General features: G+C 53.6%; 1 protein-coding gene and 1 long non-coding RNA gene across 2 annotated transcripts; both read left to right on the top strand.

The window, feature by feature from the left end:
• Positions 1-6,793: 6,793 nt before the first annotated feature.
• On the top strand, positions 6,794-9,772 carry LOC150014297 (uncharacterized). The gene is made up of 3 exons (XR_016509919.1): positions 6,794-6,848; positions 7,572-7,772; positions 9,324-9,772. It is a non-coding gene; the product is annotated as an uncharacterized LOC150014297 (long non-coding RNA).
• A 251-nt stretch (positions 9,773-10,023) lies between these two features.
• CAMK2N1 (calcium/calmodulin dependent protein kinase II inhibitor 1) lies at positions 10,024-13,985 on the top strand. The gene is made up of 2 exons (XM_090268717.1): positions 10,024-11,188; positions 12,651-13,985. The coding sequence occupies exons 1-2, from the start codon at positions 11,023-11,025 to the stop codon at positions 12,719-12,721; spliced, it is 237 nt and encodes a 78-aa protein (XP_090124843.1). The 5' UTR covers positions 10,024-11,022; the 3' UTR covers positions 12,722-13,985.
• The last annotated feature ends 4,305 nt before the right edge of the window (positions 13,986-18,290 follow it).

The raw sequence follows: 18,290 nt of genomic DNA, 5'->3' as shown, positions 1-18,290 counted from the left end.
CCCACAGGATACGTGTTCCCCAAGTTATAAAAAGGGCGCTGCTGTGGAAGAACAGGCAGAAGTGAGAACCCACGTTCCAGGGCTGAGTCCCGCTAGTGGGCTGTTAAGACCTTGGTTTTACTGGAGGTGCCTTGGGGGTGGGGCAGGGCGAGAGGGTGGCCATTGGAATGTCCTCTGAGCATCTTGAGAGCATCTGCCCCCTTTTCCTTGTCCTTTCTGCAGTTAACTGTAAGAGCATCCAGGTTTCAGTAGAGGACGAACGAGCCATTTGTGGGGGTCGGGGGTTGTGCGGTAATCTATCAGAGCTCAGCTCTCCGCATAGGTTTTGCCAGTAAATATGATCAAAGTGATGGAAAAGAAGGGAAGCCAGCCCGCCAAGTCAACCCTGGCTCCCAGTCACTTCAGTGCCCGGCAGGCAGCATCAGACCGGGCTCCTCTTGAATTTAATCACTCCTGGTGTTTTGAACGTCTGTGTTCAGCACTTTATATGCATTCATGCTTGGGGTGCTTGGGGTGCTACAGGGTGGACGTGGTTATCCCTCCCTTGCTTTACAAGTAAGAAAAGTGAGGCTCACGGGGTTACTTTTTCCCTACAGCCACGCATCGTGAGCCAGGCCATGTTAAATTCTTACAGGCATTGTTTCTATCAGATGGAGGGCAGCCCTGGCCGGTTGGCTCAGCTGGCGGGTCGTCCTGTGCACCGAAAGGTGACGGGTTTGACCCCTGGTCGGGGCGCATACGGGTGGCAACTGATTGTTGTTTCTCTCACATCGATGTTTCTCCGTCTCTCTCCTTCCCTCTCTCTTTAAACACTGATAAACATATCCCTGGGGAAGGGTTAAAAAAAGGCTTACGGCAAAAAATCAGGGGAGGTTGTATTACCCCCTTTTATAGGTTATGTGATTTGCTCAAGGCAAGCAAGGTCTGACGATAAAGCCTGCTTATCCCATTAAGCCTGAGAGGCTAAGGAAGAAAGTTGTTCAACAGAAAACAGTATTATAGACACTGTTACTCAAGCCGGTCAGCATGTCACCGGTCACCGGTCACACCCTGGTTTCATGGACCGCAGGCTGAAGTTCCCCAGCCTATCGTGGTGGAGCAGGAGCTGGAAGGCAGCTTTGGAACCCTGATTCATTCGGAGTTATGATGAAAAGTTCAGGAAGCAAACAACAACGTGTGGGAAAAAAAAAGCAAAGGACAGCCTGACCCCCTTTGTAGTTACAACCCCAGTCCTAGACCGTGCACACGCCAGTTGGGTGACGGGTCAGTGCTGGTGACCCCACGGCCTCGGGAACGCTCAAAGGGAGTTTCGTATCATGGATGGGCATGACTCCTCGGGCAAGCATTTGCTAAGTGTACATTCTGTGTCTGGAGATGCAGAAGCGAGTAAGACCATGTCTGTGTTCACAGGGCTCGGAGTTGTCTGAGTGCATCCTACTGTGTAGGTGTGGCGACTCCGAGTCGTTGGCAATAGTTGTGGTTCACAGGAAATGGTAGCTGGGAGGGGCTTCTGAGACTGACCTGGTTAGAGGGGAGTCCCTGACTCTTCAAAATACACCAACCAAGGGCAGTAGGGCAGTAGATCACGGCTGGAGGAGAGCCAGGCAGGGAACACATACTCCACAGAACCCAGAACGGTCTACTTAAAACACCACCCTGACCATGTCCCTGTGCTTAAAGCCCTTCCCTGGGCTCCCTGTCATTTCCAGACCCAAGTCCTGGCTCCTCCTTGGCATGTGAAGCGTGCGTGGCCTGACCTTCCCCACCTCTCCAAGTGTCCCCGCGTCCCTCTCTGTCTCACACCTGTGGCTCCAGCAGCACAGTGGTGCGGGTCCTTAAACATGCCGGGCTGGTCCTCCACCTTGCTAACATCGCCTTGCCCTTTGCTGCTCAGCTGTGTCTCCTGCAGAAAACCTTTCCTGACTTCCCCCTGCCTAGGTAGGGGCCTCCCCTCTGAGAGTCCATAACATAGTCTTCCTATTCCTGCTCTTAACCATATTGCCCACGTCTAGGGCACAAACTATCTTATTTCTTGTCCAGGACACTTTAGGGTGTCACTAGACACTAACTGGAGTTTTTTTAACTTTAGTGCTTGCTCTTTGCTAGGGACTCACTAAGTGCTATACGTGATTGATATTCTTTAATCCTAAGCCTGAGGCAGGTGTCTGTATTATTCTTACTTTAGAGAAAAAAAGATCAAGGCCCAGAGATGTCAAGTGTTGCCCAGGCACATGAGAGAGACAGGGTTTAAGCCCAAGAAGTCTGACTCCAGACCCCAAGCTCTTAACCACTGGATGTATGCGGAGTAATTGAGTAAACTAGTAAGTGAAATAGATGGGGAGAGTGGAAGGGGGATAAACAATCCTGAAAGGCTGCCTGTGGAAGTTGGTTTTTGGACCAGAGATGAGGGCCATGACTTGGTTCTAAGGAGTGAATGAAGGCCCTTCCTTAGGGCCTGAAGCCAAGATGGATGGATTGTGTAGAAAAATGTCCATGTCCAGTGACTTCACTAGAGCTTTGAGAACTCAACACAGAAAAGTCTGGACAGTATCATTGCATGGTGGTAAATGGTCTGGCCTGGGAGTCCAAAGGCTGGCTTTCTGTCTGGTCCTGGTCTACTGCTGTGTGATCTTAATGGAGTGGTTTAACCTCTCTGGGCCTCCGTTACATCTATAAAGGGAGGAATTTGAATGAGAAGATTTCCAGGGCTCCATTCAGCTGACATTTTGCATGTGTATGAGATAGTAGGTGGATGAGAGACCTGGGAGGGCAGTTTTGAGGCCCCCCTCAGAGCTGCTGGTCCCAGAGATGTGGACCCTCTTCAAGCTGGCTGCCTGCCACAGCCTCAGAACCACGTCCCCAGAAAGCCAGGAAGCTCAGCACATTCTCTCTAATTAGGTAGTGTTCGCTTATCAATTTTGAATGAGATAAGTTTCCATGTATGATGTCCTGAATTGCTCCCCAGAGTTCTCATTAGTCACTTCCCCGGCAGCTGCCTTATTGTCCAGATGCTAGCCGAGGGACCTGGCATTTCGCTTCATTGAGAATGGGGCGCAGGAGGCAGAGCCAGTGACACGGACCTGGGTCAGAGGGGCCAACTAGACCTGGGCGAGGGCCTGCCTGGTGAAATTAACAGGCCCTCAGCTCTTGCCCTTCACCCTCCGACCCTGCCAGAGCCATTGCCTCACAGGCACCTCAAATCCTGATCCCTCCCGGATTGGGCAGTGACTCTGGAGACCACAGGTGAGTGTAACAAGCATTTATTAAGCACGTAGTGTGCCAGGCACCATGGGTCTCTAACCTAAATGGGGAGAGGGGTACAAATGTGGTCATACTAATATTGATGTCCAAATTGCCAAAACTGCAGGCATTCCACCCCTCTCAGTCTTCCCTAATATTTAAGGTGTTTCATAGGGTGAGGCTTCACACATGCTTGCGGTAAATTGGTTTGGAATTTTCATTTCTTCCTATCCCCACCCAGGACTGGTGATGGAATCCCTCCTAAGGCTGCATTCTCCACTATGGCCTCGAGGTGGCGCTGCGCCCCCATGGTTGAGACGGGCTGGAGGACTGGGAGGAGAAACGGAGCTTGTGCTTCCAAAGACCCGTGCGATTTTCCTTGAGGGATGGGGAACAGGCCTCGCAGGCCTGAGAGCAGAGGCAGAGGAGGACCCTGGGTTGCCGATCCTAGGCACAGCCTGCAAAGAGGAGAAGCAGGAGGCAGGAATTTTCTCTCCGGTACTTTCCTTTCTCTGCCCAATTCACCAGGAAGCTGGGTGCAGATGTGAAAGTTTTGAGAAACCCAGAAAATTCAGGGGGAAAAAAAAATCCCACATTTCTCTCCCTGTAGTTTTTCCAGGCATTCACGTCTTTAAATATACTAACTATGATTTTCTTCAACAGAAATGAGAAATGCATAATGCATCCCATGTTCTTAAAATACCCAAATGACTTCACACTGGCAAAGGGTGCTTAAAAATCCGGTATGGCAGAGACTGGGCTTGTCTCCCCAGAAGTGTTTTCTCGGTGGAGGAATCCTGCTGCTCCTTGCCTGGCCTTGCTCTCCTCTCCTCGCTCCTGTCTTTCTTTGCCTTTGTTCTGTCTCCTGTGCATCAAGCTCCTCTGTCCCTTTCTCTGCTGCATCTGGGAGTTGACATCACTTTACCTGGCAGTTTTGCCTCTCATCTGCCCTCTTTGTCTCCTGCCTCTGAGTGTGTGAAAGAGTTTCTTCCTCTTCACGTGGCTCTGTCCTCCTCTCTGAAGCTATTCTGTCTATTTCTGTGAGTCTGTCTCTCCTCACGTCTTTCTCACCTGTGCCTGGCACCTACCCTCCCAGACCGATTCCCCCTTTCCCCATCCCATGCTCAGCCCAGGGCCTGGCAGGGCAACGGGGGGGCCTCTGTGACCATGCAGTGGCTGCTCCTCAGTCTTCCACCCTTGCTGTTACATAGGCAGTTCCTGTCCCAGGAAGAAAAGGCCCTTCTGCCTCACCCCTGCCGGCCCTGGAGGGCTTTGGGTGTTAGGACTTGCTACATGGAGCTGTCCCCTGCTTTTATCATAGTGACCCCATCAGCACCTCATCTGATCTTCACAATATTCCTTTGAGGTGGATATGGTTACCCCCCCCCCCACACACACACACAAAGAAATTCTGGCTCAGAGAGTGAAGTGCCTGCCTTCATATCACACAGGTAGGAAGGGGCGGAGCAGTAGTTAAACGGGGCGGGTCTTCTGATTTACCCTCATTTCACCTACCTCCTCCAGGGCCAGTGAGCCGAGCACGTGCTGTCTGTTGGCAGAACTGGGGTCTCGGTCCCGGCTTGTCTCCAGTTGGGCAGCTCATCTTCTTCACCAAGGGCTTGGTTTTCCCCGCTGTGAAATGGGAAAGTACCTCTTCTTTGCCCTGCCAATCTCACAGGCCTATCACAGACATCGAATGACTTCACATCCATGGATGTGAAGCACATGGAAACTGAAGGGTTCAGAGCTGTGCACAGTCCCCTTGGTGGAACCTGCCACAGCAGTTAGTGGCCACATGCCTCTGCTCAGGGCTTGACCCCAGGTTTGGGGGAGAGTCAAGGTGAGGGCCTCCTCAATTGGTTCTCCCACCTCTGGGCTTAAAGGCATTAAAAGCCTTTCTGTTGTCGGAGGACACCGGTGGGGACTGTCATTTATAGGATCCAGTCCTGTGTTCTTCATCTGGGGGATCTCCAGGCTTCAGAGAGCCACTGGAAATTGGACACGCCATTTTCTGTGTCTGGGAAGGAAAAAGATGGATTCTCATTCATCGGATTCCCAAAGGGGTCCTTGACCTGCAAGACTCTTTAATCTATTCCCCTTGGGTTCTGTGGGTAAAACGAAATACAGAGACTAGAGGGCTGTGCTTGGTTTCCTGACTCCCGGGTGTCCTCAGTGAGGCACTGTCACCCAACAGTTGAGAACTTGGCCTTGAGTCAGACTAGTTGCCTGCCTTAGGCTATGCAGCTTTGGACTTGTCACTCACCTTCACTGGCTTCAGAGCCCTTATGGATGGCATAAAACAGAAATGACGATCACAGCCACCTTCTAAGGTCATTGTGAGTGGAGATACCTATACGGCCATTGGCAGGATCCTGGGGCATGGTACGCTCCTAATAGTGATTGGCAGTAAGAGTTTGGGATCAGAGGGTGGTGGGGCCCCTTTTGAACTGTGGTGGGGGTCATCTCTTTTGTTCCCTTCAGGGGTTACGATTTGGCTCAGCTGATTGCTCTGGTGAAGTCTGGGGCTCTTTCTTTAGGGCACTTCAGGTCCCTTGGGAGCCCTGGACAGGAGAAATCAGACAGGCCCGGTGAAGTATTCAGAGGACAGGCTTTGGAGCCAGACACGATTTCCAACCTTCTGAGCTTTCAGCATTTGTCCCTGGGACTAAAGTCACACCCGCCCTTGTCTGCCCCTAGAATCACGTGGACACAGAAGAGTGCCACGGTGCCAGGCGTCTCCTGGGCTGAGAGGGGCAATTGTTCTTGAGGGTGACATGGGGCCCCAGCGCCTCCCACCTGTTCCTCCTGGGCTGGGGGCTGTAGGCAGAGCTGCTCTCTTACTCTTTCTTAAGTTTTCCTCATACTTATTTATTTTATTTTAAAGAAACACAGCAACTTCATTATTGAAAAAAGATCCCTTTTCTTTTCTGACTGTGCATTGCTGCCCCCCGTAGAATTCCAAGTGTGCAGTGTGACCCAGTGTGATCCAGACTGGAAGTGGAAGGCCTGGGTTCTAGCATGCTCCATCTGGGCCTCAGTTTCCCCGTCTGTAATAGGAGGTGGTTTCACGCTGAGCTGTGCAGCACTCTGGGCATTCTTTGGAGACCCTTTCCACAAAGGAGCATGGGGAACCCAACGGGTGGAGTCCTGAGCCCCTGTCTCCCCAGAAGCTTGCCCTTTATCTATGTTTTCTATATTGAGGTTCCTTGTAAGATTTTTGTTTAAAGAAAGGGTGTTGGTGATAAAGAAGCCAATATTCCCTGAGTTGTACTGGGGGAAGGACTGTGTCATCTTGGAAGTTCTCAACAGGTGTTTGCTGAATGAAGGAAAGAGGAGGGATTCTACTCTTGTTGTTCCTTCACTCTAGGTCTGAGTCACCTCTAGTCAGTCAACATGCTTTCTCTCACCGTGTGTTTGTGCCTGTGTGTCGTGGGTGGGGATGTGGGGGCAGAGGCCCTGCCTTTCAAGGTGGGTGGGGAACTGGCCACACCCAAGTTCCAGTCACTGATTTGAGAGGGTTGGTGGTGATGTAAGGGTTTTTACCCAGCCTGGGCTCAGAGTGGCTGTCCCCTGCTGGGAGGTCCCCTCCTGGCCTTCCCTGCTGACAGGTAGGGGTGCAGGCTGCCCAGCAAGGCTCAGGATTCCCAGGGCTCCACCTCTATGGGATCCTGCCCTGGGCTGCCGGCTGATGCTCCGTATCAGGGCTGAGGTATCCAACAGCCACATTCTTCTCCAGGACTCTGATGGTGCTGCCTGGGCCTCAGTTTCCCCATCAGGACGGGAGGGAGGGGAAGGAAACAAAGGGAACTAACGTGGGCTGAGCTCACTGTACGCTGGCACCCTGGGGCAGAACCTCCCTTTTCCTGCCCCACCTGCACTGTGCTGACAGAGCCCTGGAGGTGCTCCAGTCCTGGGATTCTCAATTCTGCAAAGCTCTAGCCGGAGGTGTGAGGCTGCCCCCTTCACCCTGGGCTCCTGCACCAGGCCGTGTACTGCCAGGCTGCCTTGCTGGGGCATGGGAAGGCAGCCTCCACTCCTACTTTACTTGGTCCATTCCTCCTTCTGGACCTGGCTTCTTCGACACAGGCCTGGTCATGCGAGCCAGCCCCCTGGGGGTGGGAAAGGCAGGAATGGAGCCCTGCTTCCAGGTCGAGGGCTCCAGGAGGAAGGGGTGCCCTGTCGAAGACTGAAAGAAATGGGGGATTGAGTGAGGCCTGTGTAATGGAGCCAACGGGAGTGGTGGCAATGAAGACGTGCCACACGGATACACACTCCTACCTTCCCTTGCAGAACTTCCATGTGACCTTGGCGATGTCACTTTCAACCTGCAGGTGCCTCATCTGTAAAAGGGGCCTGATTGACCCAGTCTTGCTGCTTGAGTGGAAGGCTCTAAGGAGGTAATAGCCATGGAAATGCTTTTCTACCCATAAAGTGTCATGTGCCTGAGACAAGTGTGTGGTTCGCTAAGCAGGTGGATACTGAGTGAGGAAGGCATGGTGCTGCCACCTTTGACCTTGTTGGAACAAGCCCAGGTAAATGTAAAAGATGGGGTGTAAAGCCCAGCTTTTGTCCTTACTCTCACTTGCTGTGTGTGCAGGGGTTTGCCTGCCCTCTCTGTGCCCTTCTGCTTACCTTCTGTACAGTGGCACTGTACAGTGATAGACGCGCAACGCATAAATTGCTTCATAACTCAGCAGCAAGGAGGGGACTAGGTGGGTACGAGTGTGGTGGCCCCTGCCCAGCACGCTGTCACCACAGGCACCCAGAATCACAGCTGGGAGAGCGGCTTCTCCAAGTCCCATCCAAGGCCTGTGACCTTGGCATGTTACTTATCCTCTTTCCGCTCCATCAGTTAAACAGGGACGCAACATCTCTTTCTACCTCAAAGGCTATTTATTTTGAGAAGCAAGGTCAATAATGGATGTGAAAATGCTTTGGGGGAAAATAGAAAGCAGGATACAAATGTACGAGCTTTTTTCTTGGAACCTTTATCATCCAGCTTGTTAGGCGTTTGTTTTCTCTTGTAGCACAATGTCCAGTGCTACCCTCACAGCAGACACTTAAAGCCTTAATGGATGGGGACAGGGGGCTGGCCGGGTGGAGCAAAGGGAGACTGGAGACCTGCTGCTTCTGCCACTGACAAGCTGTGGGGTCTGGGGCGAGTCCCTTCGCCCTCTCTGGGCTTCAGTCTCGCCACTTGAAAATGAGATTTTGGGCTGGGCCATCTCTCAGGGTCTGCCTAGCTCTGATGACTCTGAAATGGGAATGAAGGAAGTGCCACTGTTCTTTCTCACTAATTTCCAAGCCATTTGTTAAACGCTTAGTACATATCCACTCTTAGTCAGGCTCCAAGGGCCTGACGCTTTGTTTTCATAACAGTCCTCTGAGGTACACAGGCAGATCACTTGTCACAAACACTTTACAGCTGAAATTATGGAAAGTTCAGAGAGGGGACAGGACTTGCTCAGTCACACAGCTAGCAAATGACTGGGCTGGCACTCAAACCCAGGCCTGAATCCAAAGGTCACCCTCATCCCATCTGCCACATTGCCTCTGTGTCCCATTTTTCAGCCCCTTTCACCCCCCTGTCCCCCAAGGTGTCTGGTCTCTGGAGGCCAGGAGACCTTTTTAATCAGTTTGGGGAGGAGGCTGGGCAGGCTCCTTTCAGGCAGCCTCTCTGCCAGATGTTATATCACTAACACCCCCTTTCCCTCCAGCACCCCACCTACCCAGAGTTCTAGAATGAAGGGGAGAGTGAACCTGAGGATGCTCCTTCACTATGGGACCTCTTGCAAGGCCCCAGGTTGAGCCAGTGGAGACCTCACTAGGGCGACCTAGATGTTTTTCCTAACCTTGCCGTGGGCAGGTAGTGTGACCCCAAGGGATGGCAGTATGCTGAGCGAATGCTGTCGCCAGGGGGAGAGCAGGTGCTGCAGGCTCTGGGCGAGGATAACAAGCGCTCTCCCTCGGAGTTACTGTCTGCTCGGCAGATGCGCCTCCCGGGCCCCTGGGGCTGCCCCGGTTTTTCCCTCCTGGCATCAGGGACCCCGCTTCTCCGCTCAGAAACCAGAGTCTCTCCCCAGGGCTCATGGCTGATGCTGGAAGGGAGGTCCCCAAGGGCAGAGGATTGCAGGCCCCAGACGTCACGGGCTGAAGCAGCCGACGGTGAGAGCCGGGCATCCCGGGCGAGCCCGGCTTAACGAGGCGCTCCCCTCTCCTCCCAGAGGCGGGGCCGCCCCTTTCCTCCCCCCACCCCACCGTCTCCACCCCGAGGCCCCGTGGGAGCCAGAGAGCCGGGCCTTCCAGGGCGAAGAGAGTGGGGGAGGGGGAGTGCGACGCCCAAGGGGCCAGGCCCTGAAATTCCGAAATGGGGCGCAAGGGTAAGGGGGGTTAAAGGCTCCCCGGTTTGCGACTGGCAGGGGAGGCCATATCTGCGGGTCACCTTGGTGCCCTCCGACCTTTTGCTCCAGCATCTGGCCTCTAGGGAGAGAACAGCATCCACCTGTCCTTCCCGAAGTGTGCGTCGTCTGCCCGCACCCCTCCCCGCTCCCCGAAGTCCCACTCCCCCCAGCTCCCCGGGGGGGGGGGGGCGGAACAGGCGGGTCCCACGCGGAGCCGCAGCTCACTGGCTTGGGGCCGGGTAAACACCCGGCGGGAGGGGCACGAGGTGGGGGAGGAGGCTCTCTGAGGCCGCCAGGCCGGGGCGGGGCTAGCTGGGGGGGCCCTCGGAGCGGGCGGGACGCAGGGTGCTGGGGGCGGGGGCAGGAAGCGAGCCGCGGCCTGGGACGGCCCGCGCGGCCCCGTGACGTCGCGCGGCTTCCAGGGATCTCTCCCCGAGGCCCGGGTCCCCTCCTCCCCGCCCTCCTCTGCTCTCCTCCCGTGCCTCTCCTCCGCGCCGCCGCCGGCATTTCTGGCTTGCAGCTTGCTGGCCGGCCGGCTCCTGAGTCCCAGCCTCCTCCCCTCTCCCACTCGCTCTCCTCCTTCCCTCCCCGCCTCTCTCTCTCCCCCTCTCTCTCTCTCTCCTGTTTTCTTTCCCTTTCCATCTTCTCTCTTGCCTGTGCCTCTCGGATCCTGATCTAGTCGTTCCCTCCTCCCTTTCTTCTTCTCCCCCTTTCCTTCCTCTCTTTCTCTCTTTTCGGTCTCTTTTTTTGTCCATTTCCCTGCCTTCCTCCCTCTCTCGGTCTGTTTTTCTCCCTGTCTCCCTCTCGGTGGCTCCCCCCTCCTCCTCTCCCCCCCGGGTACCCACCCACCTCCTGCCTTCCCTCCTCCCTCGCTTCCCTCCCCCTCCGCCCCTCGCCTCCCCGCGGCTCTCAGCTCCCCAGTCAGCCTCTCCGAACCTGCGCCGCAGCCGCCCGCACTCGCCGCAGGACCGGCCCGCCGGCTCCCCGGAGTGAGCCCTCCTCGGCCCCGCGCCCTCAGGGCTCGCCGGGACACCCTTCCTCCTCCTGGCTCTCGCACCGCCCGGCCCGGCTCCCGCCCAGCGCCCGAGCGCGCCGAGGATGTGAGTCCTGCTTGCCTCTGCCAGAGCAGCAGCCCTTCGCGCGCGGAACCGGAGCGCAGCGCAGCGCAGCGGCGGGCGCTTGCCGGGTCGCTCAGGCGGACTACGCGCTCCTGCCCTAGCGGTGTCCCCCCGCCTCTCGCCGGCGTCCCCGCCGCCGCCGCCGCCGCAGCCCGCGGGCCGTCCCCGGCCGGCCGCTCCCGGCCCGAGCGCCGCTGACCCTGTCCGCCGCGGGCGGGGACGCGGGCGGAGGAGGCCCCGCCGCGGAGCCCCCGGACGCGACCATGTCGGAGGTGCTGCCTTACGGCGACGAGAAACTGAGCCCCTACAGCGACGGCGGCGACGTGGGCCAGATCTTCTCCTGCCGCCTGCAGGACACCAACAACTTCTTCGGCGCCGGGCAGAACAAGCGGCCGCCCAAGCTGGGCCAGATCGGCCGGAGCAAGCGGGGTGAGTTCGCGGCTTCCTCTCCAGACACCCCCTTTTTAGGGCTCTGAGGCCTGTCAGAGGTTTGCGGGGATCCCCCGCACCCGGGAGCCCGTTCCGACCCAAAGGAATCCCATTGAGCAGAATTGGGGGATCCCGCACTGCAGGTCCGGCTCTGGGCAGTGGGAATCCCTCTCTCAGCCAGGTCCCTGGTGGGGTTACCCAGGGGGCGTGGCGGCTTCTAGCCGCAGCGGGGGCTGAAAGGTTATATTGGGACCCCACCCGCGCCAAAGTTTGCTTTTTGATTTCTAACCCACCCCCCTTTTGCGCAGTGTTGTTGCAGCTGCACTCACTCTATAACTGGGGGTGGGGGTGGAGTCCCAGGACTCCCTAAGGGACTGCGTGTGGAACTGTGGAAAGAGGACCCTATTTCTGCGGGGAAGTCGAGGGGCTCTTGGAGTTTTCATTGTGACTTGGCGAGGGCAGAGGGTTTGCCGAACCTGGGCGCTCGGCGCGAGAGCCGGAAAAACCCGGGAGAGACTGGAACGCAGAGCGGGTCGGAGAGGGGCTCCAGAGGCGCGAGGACAAGAGGACAATGAGGGAGACTGAGAGCAGCCGGGAGAGACCGAGGCGCATGGAGGGAGCCTGTTGGGGGTGGGGACGGGGATGGGCAGAGACCCAGACAAAGCTCGGGAGTGGGAGCTGGAGCGGGAGAGACTGCGAGCGGGGACGCAAGTCAGGGGAGGGTAGAGAAGCAGCTGAAACAATGGAGGCGACCAACACCCCAGACCCGGAGGGACACCCAGAGACCTCGGCAGGTGACCGTCGCGCCGAGAGACTGGGGGAGGACTTGAGGAAGGCGAGGCTAGGTCGCAACGGCAAGAGGGGTGGCAGACGCAGCCAGAAGCAGGCTCGGAGAGGCGGGCGGAGAGGGGAGGCTCTGACCTCTGCAGCGGCGGGGAGAGCGGGGAGGACGAGTCCACGCTGGAGCGGGTTGCCAAGCCCAAGCGAGGCCAGACCCCTCCATCGGCTGCGCGCCGTGGGAACCGGCCCCGGGCGTCGCTCTCCCTCCCCGCAGCGCCTCACCCAGTCCTGGCTGCCCGTGCGGCTCTCGAAGCACCCACCCTCAAGGGTCCCAGACACCGAGACCTTGGCGAAGAGGCAGGCTCTTCGGCCCTGGAGCCTTCTTTCTAAATAAATGCGCCTCGGGTGTGGGGTGCGTGGGGTGGGAGCGGTCTGGGCTGCTAGGTTTGCGCCCTCTCTGTCTCCTTTTCTTAGAACTGAGCGGGGACACAGCCAGGGGGTGTGGGGAGTGGTTCAGATGAAGAGACCTGGGGCAGAGGCTGGAGGGGATGGGGCTGCATCTGCGCCCAAGGAGCCCTGGTTCCTAGCCCTTCCCCAGTCTCTCCCCTGCTCCCGGGCTTAACCGAGACCCCTGGCGAGGCCCGGCGCGCTCACTTTTCCTTTTTCCCCCTCTTTTTTGCAGTTGTTATTGAAGATGATAGAATTGATGACGTGCTGAAAAATATGACAGACAAGGCACCTCCTGGTGTCTAACTCCCCCAAAGACAATGAGTTAAGGGAGATAATAAGAATAAGAACGGCGGTAATAGTTATTGGCAAAAAGAGCATGAAAAGAGAAAGCACTTTGAAATTTATTACTAGCTTGTGACCTGCGATGAAACCAACAACCTGTATCTCGTGTCAGGCCGGGAGACAGATGAGGTGTGAGGAGGAGGAGGAGAAGGCTCTGGGCTCCTCTGCAAAAATAAAAAAATTAAAAAAAATTAAAAATAACAATCACTATATACACACATATAAAGAAATAAAGTCTCAGTTGCAGCTACTTGTCGAAATTAATATCTATTTCTTTTTATATACAGTTAATATTGTGCAATTACAGATCTGGGTTTTGAACCACTTAAATAATGAAGTGGCCACACCGGTGGTCTGAGGTGTTGCCATTCTTTGCTGATTTGGCTGTTTCCAATGTTTACATTATTTAATCCTGCAAAAATTATTCTGTGCACTTGGATGTGAAATGCTGTTAAGCTGTTTTTTTTAAATGTTGCTCTCCTTGGACGTACAAAAAACAAACAAAAAAAGCCCAGAAAATGATCTGTATAGATAATATTCTGTTTTATTTTGGTCATCTTTCAAAGTTATCAGGAATGTGTTTAAAATAATATGAGAACTTTTCTAAGGAATGTTACATAGAAAGAATCCTTGTTTTATTTTAAAATGAATTGTAAAGCTTGTGTTTCTTTGTTGCTGCAAGCTATTTGCCCAAGTTAATGCAAATGGACATATTTTATATGTCAGGAAAGAAAAACCGTAAAAAAAAACACAAAGAAAAAAATGCTTGAGCTTTTTCTAACCTCTCTCTGCAGTCTGTTGTGTGAGCAGCCTGTTTTTTCCTCTAATATTGTGTCAGTTTATTCTCTTTAATGGACTGTAAAAAAAAAAAATGTAATCACAAGAGTGCCAAATATCTTGAAATGCCAAAAGGCATTTTGGTTTCTTTTCTTTTTCCCTGTGCTCTGAGTCCACGTAAAGGAATGCTTGGAGTGTCTTTTCTGTTATTTATAGGGGTTCTCTTAAGGCACACCAGCTGCCTGTTTTGCATGATATTTGCAAAAATGCCTCTTGCGTGAGGAAATCTTTTACCATTTTTTTGTTTGCAACTTCGAACCTCGAGAGGTTTCTTCCCTTCCCTTCCCTGGTCCTCTTTTCTTCATTCGAAATTCTGTATGTTGCACCTTTAACCAGCACACAGGGCTATTTCTCCGATGTACAGTACAATAAAAGAACTGTTCCTGTGTCTCATGCCTCTTTTTTCTCAGCTTTGGTTCAGGACGACTTGCTCTCTTTGCCTGTTGGTTGCAGACAGGAAGGAGCGAGGGGTAGCTCCGGTCTGTGAAGCAAAAAGGCAAAGGGGAGGGCACTGTGGCAGAGCTCAGATGGTAGGGAAGACAAGCTAGAGTGGCAAGGCCACCCCCAGGGGCAAGTCTGTTCAATGTGGATTATCACTGGGCTCTTCCTGCTTCCCTGAGATTGGTGTGTTGGGAAGTGGTCAGTCAGTCTTGTTCAGAGCAATGTGTGGAGGCCGACTGACTTGGATTCAAATCCCAGCTCCCTCACTTCTTTAAGCCTGTTCCCAAATCTGAGTGAGGATAATGCAGCTCCCACCTACAGAGTTGTGGGGAGGATTAACAACACCCAGTACATCTAGCGCTCAGGATCATATGTTCATATAATCCTTTACTGAGGGTCACCTGTCTGCTGAGGCACGGCAGGGGAAGAGCTAGACCCCACCCCCTGCCCCACCTCCCACCCCCGTTCCCCTTCCTGAATTCACAGGTCCGTGCTTTAGGGATGGGCCTGGTTCTCTGGGGCCCATTGCCTGGGATGTCTCAGGCTTCCTCATTCAGCAGCTTTCCTGCAATCACGGCTCAAAAAGTCTCCTTATTAAAAAAAAAAAAAAAAAAAAAATCTCAGCCCCTACTTGTGTTTAGGGCAGTTAATGGTGGTGGAGCAGTCCCCTGCGGGAGGAGTTGGGAGAAGGATTTTGGCTGAAGAAAGGCCGGGAGAGTGTTTTCTCCGGGACTGTTCCATATCCAGGAGCCCCACTGCCAGGAGCTTTTAATGTGTTTGTTGTAAAACTGTCAGCCTGGGAGTCACAACACAGCTCACAGTGACAAGAGCCTGCCTGTGACTCAGACATCAGGTAAGACAGGCCCTGGGGTGGGGGTGGGGGGGAGAGGAAGAGGGGCTCCAGAAGGCCTGTGGGGGGGGGGGGGTGATGTCTCATCTTCCTTCCCAGGCAATGGAGGCCCACGGTTCTGGAGGACCCAGCAGAGAGCTCCTCATCCCATCAGTCACCATTAGGAATGGTGAGCAAGCTGGCACTAGCAGTGCCGACAGGATGATTTGGGAATGCCAGCTTGATTTTCCCAGGCGAATGACCCTGTCCCGGAACCTGGCTCTGCTCCCTGCTGACCCTAGGGAATCCCAGCATTTCAGAGCTAATGGGCCTTTAGCCTCACGGAGCCCAGCTTTTCCCATGAGAAGGCCGAGGGCTGCCTCGCAGAGAGTTAGGGGCTGAGCCCACCTTCTATGTGCCACCGATCTGCCAAGATGGGTAAGGAGCCTTATGGAAAGCTTCTTTCAGAAGACACAGATGTATTCACACCCCGGGGGTGATGACTGCTTACCTAATCAAAGCACTGCACAGTTTCAAAGTGCTTTCCCTTTGGTCTCACATGATTAGCCCAGCAACCCTGGAAACCCACCACCCTGAGCTCCATTTAGTGTGAGGAAATTGACACCCTAGAAGGGCTAAAAGGACGCCACCACATCCACATTAATTAAGCCTTTACTGTTTGCCCCACTCATAGCAGCCCTATGAAGTAGGCATTGTTAAGCTGGATCGTGCAGAAGCCAGGTCTCAGAGACATTAAGTAACTTGTATGAGGTCACTCAGCTACTAAGTTGCTGGAACAGAACTCAAACCCAGAGCCCAAGCTGCAGGATCGGGATGCTGAGCCATCTCATCCCAGCTGCAGCCACTGTCCTTTGGCCTTAAAGATTCTTTTGTCGGTTTGTTGTTTTGAGGCTGGGCTCTCCTGCTATTCTGCACAGCAGACAACTGCGTAAGGGGTCAGAGGGAGGCAGGGCTTGGATGTGGTCAGCTAAGGCCCAGAGCTGCCCTCTGCTGGGAAGGGGGGAGCGTGGGAGCCCTTGGCCAAGGCTCCAGGTCCATTTTAATAAGTGATGTATTAAAATGTTCCTGCTGGAGGCCACCCTGTCAGCCAAGGCTGGTTTCTCTGCCCAGGAAGACAGAGCCTGCCTTTCCTGAGGACTCCACTCAGCAAAAGGAATATAAATCTTATAAATCCACTCTAACATTGGGGTAAACATTTGTTGAGAAGGCACTTTGGGGACTGGGCAGTTATCAAATTATACCAAGTGCAGGATATCTGGTTAGGTAGCAATAAATATGAAAAAGGCCATTAATAGTCAGAGGTGGGGGAGGCTGTCTCAGTCTCCATGCACGGATGGAGCACCCGGGGCTGCATTATTCAAACTCCACTAATTGAATGCTTGTAATAAGCATCCATCTCTTTGGATTCTGCTTCTGTGGCCTGTCCAGGCTGACAGCCTGAAGGAATATCAAAAAGCACCTCCAAGGGGGAAATTGGCAAATTAAGTTTTAAAAGAAAAAGACTAGAAAATTACTGCTGTCTGGAGGCCACAGATTGGAGGAGTGAGCTTGGGGTGCCTCTGCAGACAGCAGGCAGTGAATTCTGGGGCCCCAAGGGCCCGGCAGAAAGGGGCAGACATTCGGGTGGCTGGTGCAAGAGTAAAGGGCACGAATTTAGGACTTAGGCGACTTGGATTGGAAACTTCTCTGCAATGCTTTCTAGTTATGACTTGGGGCCAGTTTCTCAAGCTCTGTGGGCCTCTGTAAAACAGGGATGACAAAATGTCTACCACACAATGAAACAGGACCCCCTTCCTCCTCCCCAGCATAGGGTCTGGTGCATAATAAATGGTAGCCATCAATACGAACAAAGGTGAAGTGCCCACTGTGTGCCAGGTGATGGACTTTCAAGACCTAGCAAACAGTTCTGGATGCACAAAGCTTCTTCGCAGATGGTCTGTGGCAGCCTGAGGGTACTAAGGGCAGTGGAGGCATCGTCGTGGGGGGCGGGGGTGGGGAATGGAGGAGTCAGCTTGCTTCTCATTATTTCCATCAGCCCCCCAAAGCCCCCAGCAAGTCCAATCCTAGGTAAATCTGTGTGCTTTGTCTCCAAAGCAGCGTCAGGACAAGTCTCCCTTCCCTTTTAACCAGATTGTCTGAAGTCTTCCCTCTTTTGGATGGAGACTGGCAGGTATGACTTTGTGCCCTAGGAAGAGAGGAGATTGGCCTTCTGCTTGGATCCCCTCCTTTTACAGAAGAGCCTGTTCCAGGCTCACTGGGTACGCAATGGTGAGGAAACAAGAGTTTTCTCTGGTTTGAAAATGATGATAGTTCCCCTTGAAATGAGTTTGGGAGCTTGGGGTTTGGATCCTCCCAAAGTTAGCAGCTCAGATCCTTAATGTAGCAAAAACAGAAAACCAAAGTGATCTGGGTCTTGGGATTGCCTGAAATACAAACACAAGAGCCACTTTAAAAAAATAACCTTTTACTTTAGAATAGTGTTAGATTTACAGAAAAGTTGTGAGGGTAGCACATCTACCCTTGACCCAGTTTCTCCTATTCACATCTGATATCACTATGGTCCATTGTTCACAACAAAGGCACATTACTATGAACTGAACTCCACGTTTCATTTAGATTTCACTCGTTTTTTATCTGCTGTCCTTTTCCTGTTCCAGGATTCCACCCAGAATACATGACTTTTCGTCACTGTGTTTCCTTAGGCACACCTTGACTGAGATAGTCTCTCAGACTCTTCTTGCTTTTGGTGGAATACTGGTCAGGTGTTTTCCCCTACACTGCGGTTTGTCTGGGGTTTTTCTCATGGTTTGACTGGAGTTATGGGTTTTGGGAGGAAGATCATGGAGGTAAAGGGTCATTCTTGTCACATCGTGTCAAGGATACAGGCTATCAACATGATTTATCGCTGTTGATGTTGACCTTGATCGCCCATCCGGCTGAGGGAGTCAGTCACGTTTCTTCACTGCAAAGTCACTCTCCCTCACCCCTTTCCACACTGTCTTCTCTGGAAGGGAATTATTATGTTCAGCCCACTTAAAGAGGGGGGAGTTAGGCTCCCTCTCTTTGAGGGGGGCGGGACTCTCTATAAATTACTTGGAAATCTTCTGCCCAAGTGATGGGAGTGACCCACTTTTTGGCAGTTCAACTTTGCCTCTGCGTTGGGCAAGCCACTGTGGTTTAGATGTAATCGCGAGTTCCAGGCCAACGGGGGGGAAACAAAAATGCCCACAAAGCCCAAGTGACTGCCTGATGATGACCCATAGATGGAACCTTACGAAAGAGAGAGGCGGGGGGAGGGGATTAAAAAAAAAAAAAACCTTAATAAAAGCAACTTCCTGTAGACGGGAGCTGTCACTCTGCTTAGAAACTGTGCAGAATTTTCTCTTGGAAACCTTCAGGCAG

This window comes from Furipterus horrens, unplaced genomic scaffold, assembly GCF_987537825.1.
Source record: "Furipterus horrens unplaced genomic scaffold, mFurHor1.1.pri manual_scaffold_3, whole genome shotgun sequence".
Taxonomy (NCBI): domain Eukaryota; kingdom Metazoa; phylum Chordata; class Mammalia; order Chiroptera; family Furipteridae; genus Furipterus; species Furipterus horrens.
This window is presented reverse-complemented; position numbering and strand designations above follow the sequence as displayed.

What these genes read in the sequence shown, in the direction of transcription:
- CAMK2N1 (XM_090268717.1), top strand. Translation starts at nt 11,023, where the DNA reads ATGTCGGAGGTGCTGCCTTACGGCGACGAGAAACTGAGCCCCTACAGC. An exon ending in GATCGGCCGGAGCAAGCGGG is followed by an intron (nt 11,189 to 12,650) that starts GTGAGTTCGCGG and finishes TCTTTTTTGCAG; the next exon opens with TTGTTATTGAAGATGATAGA.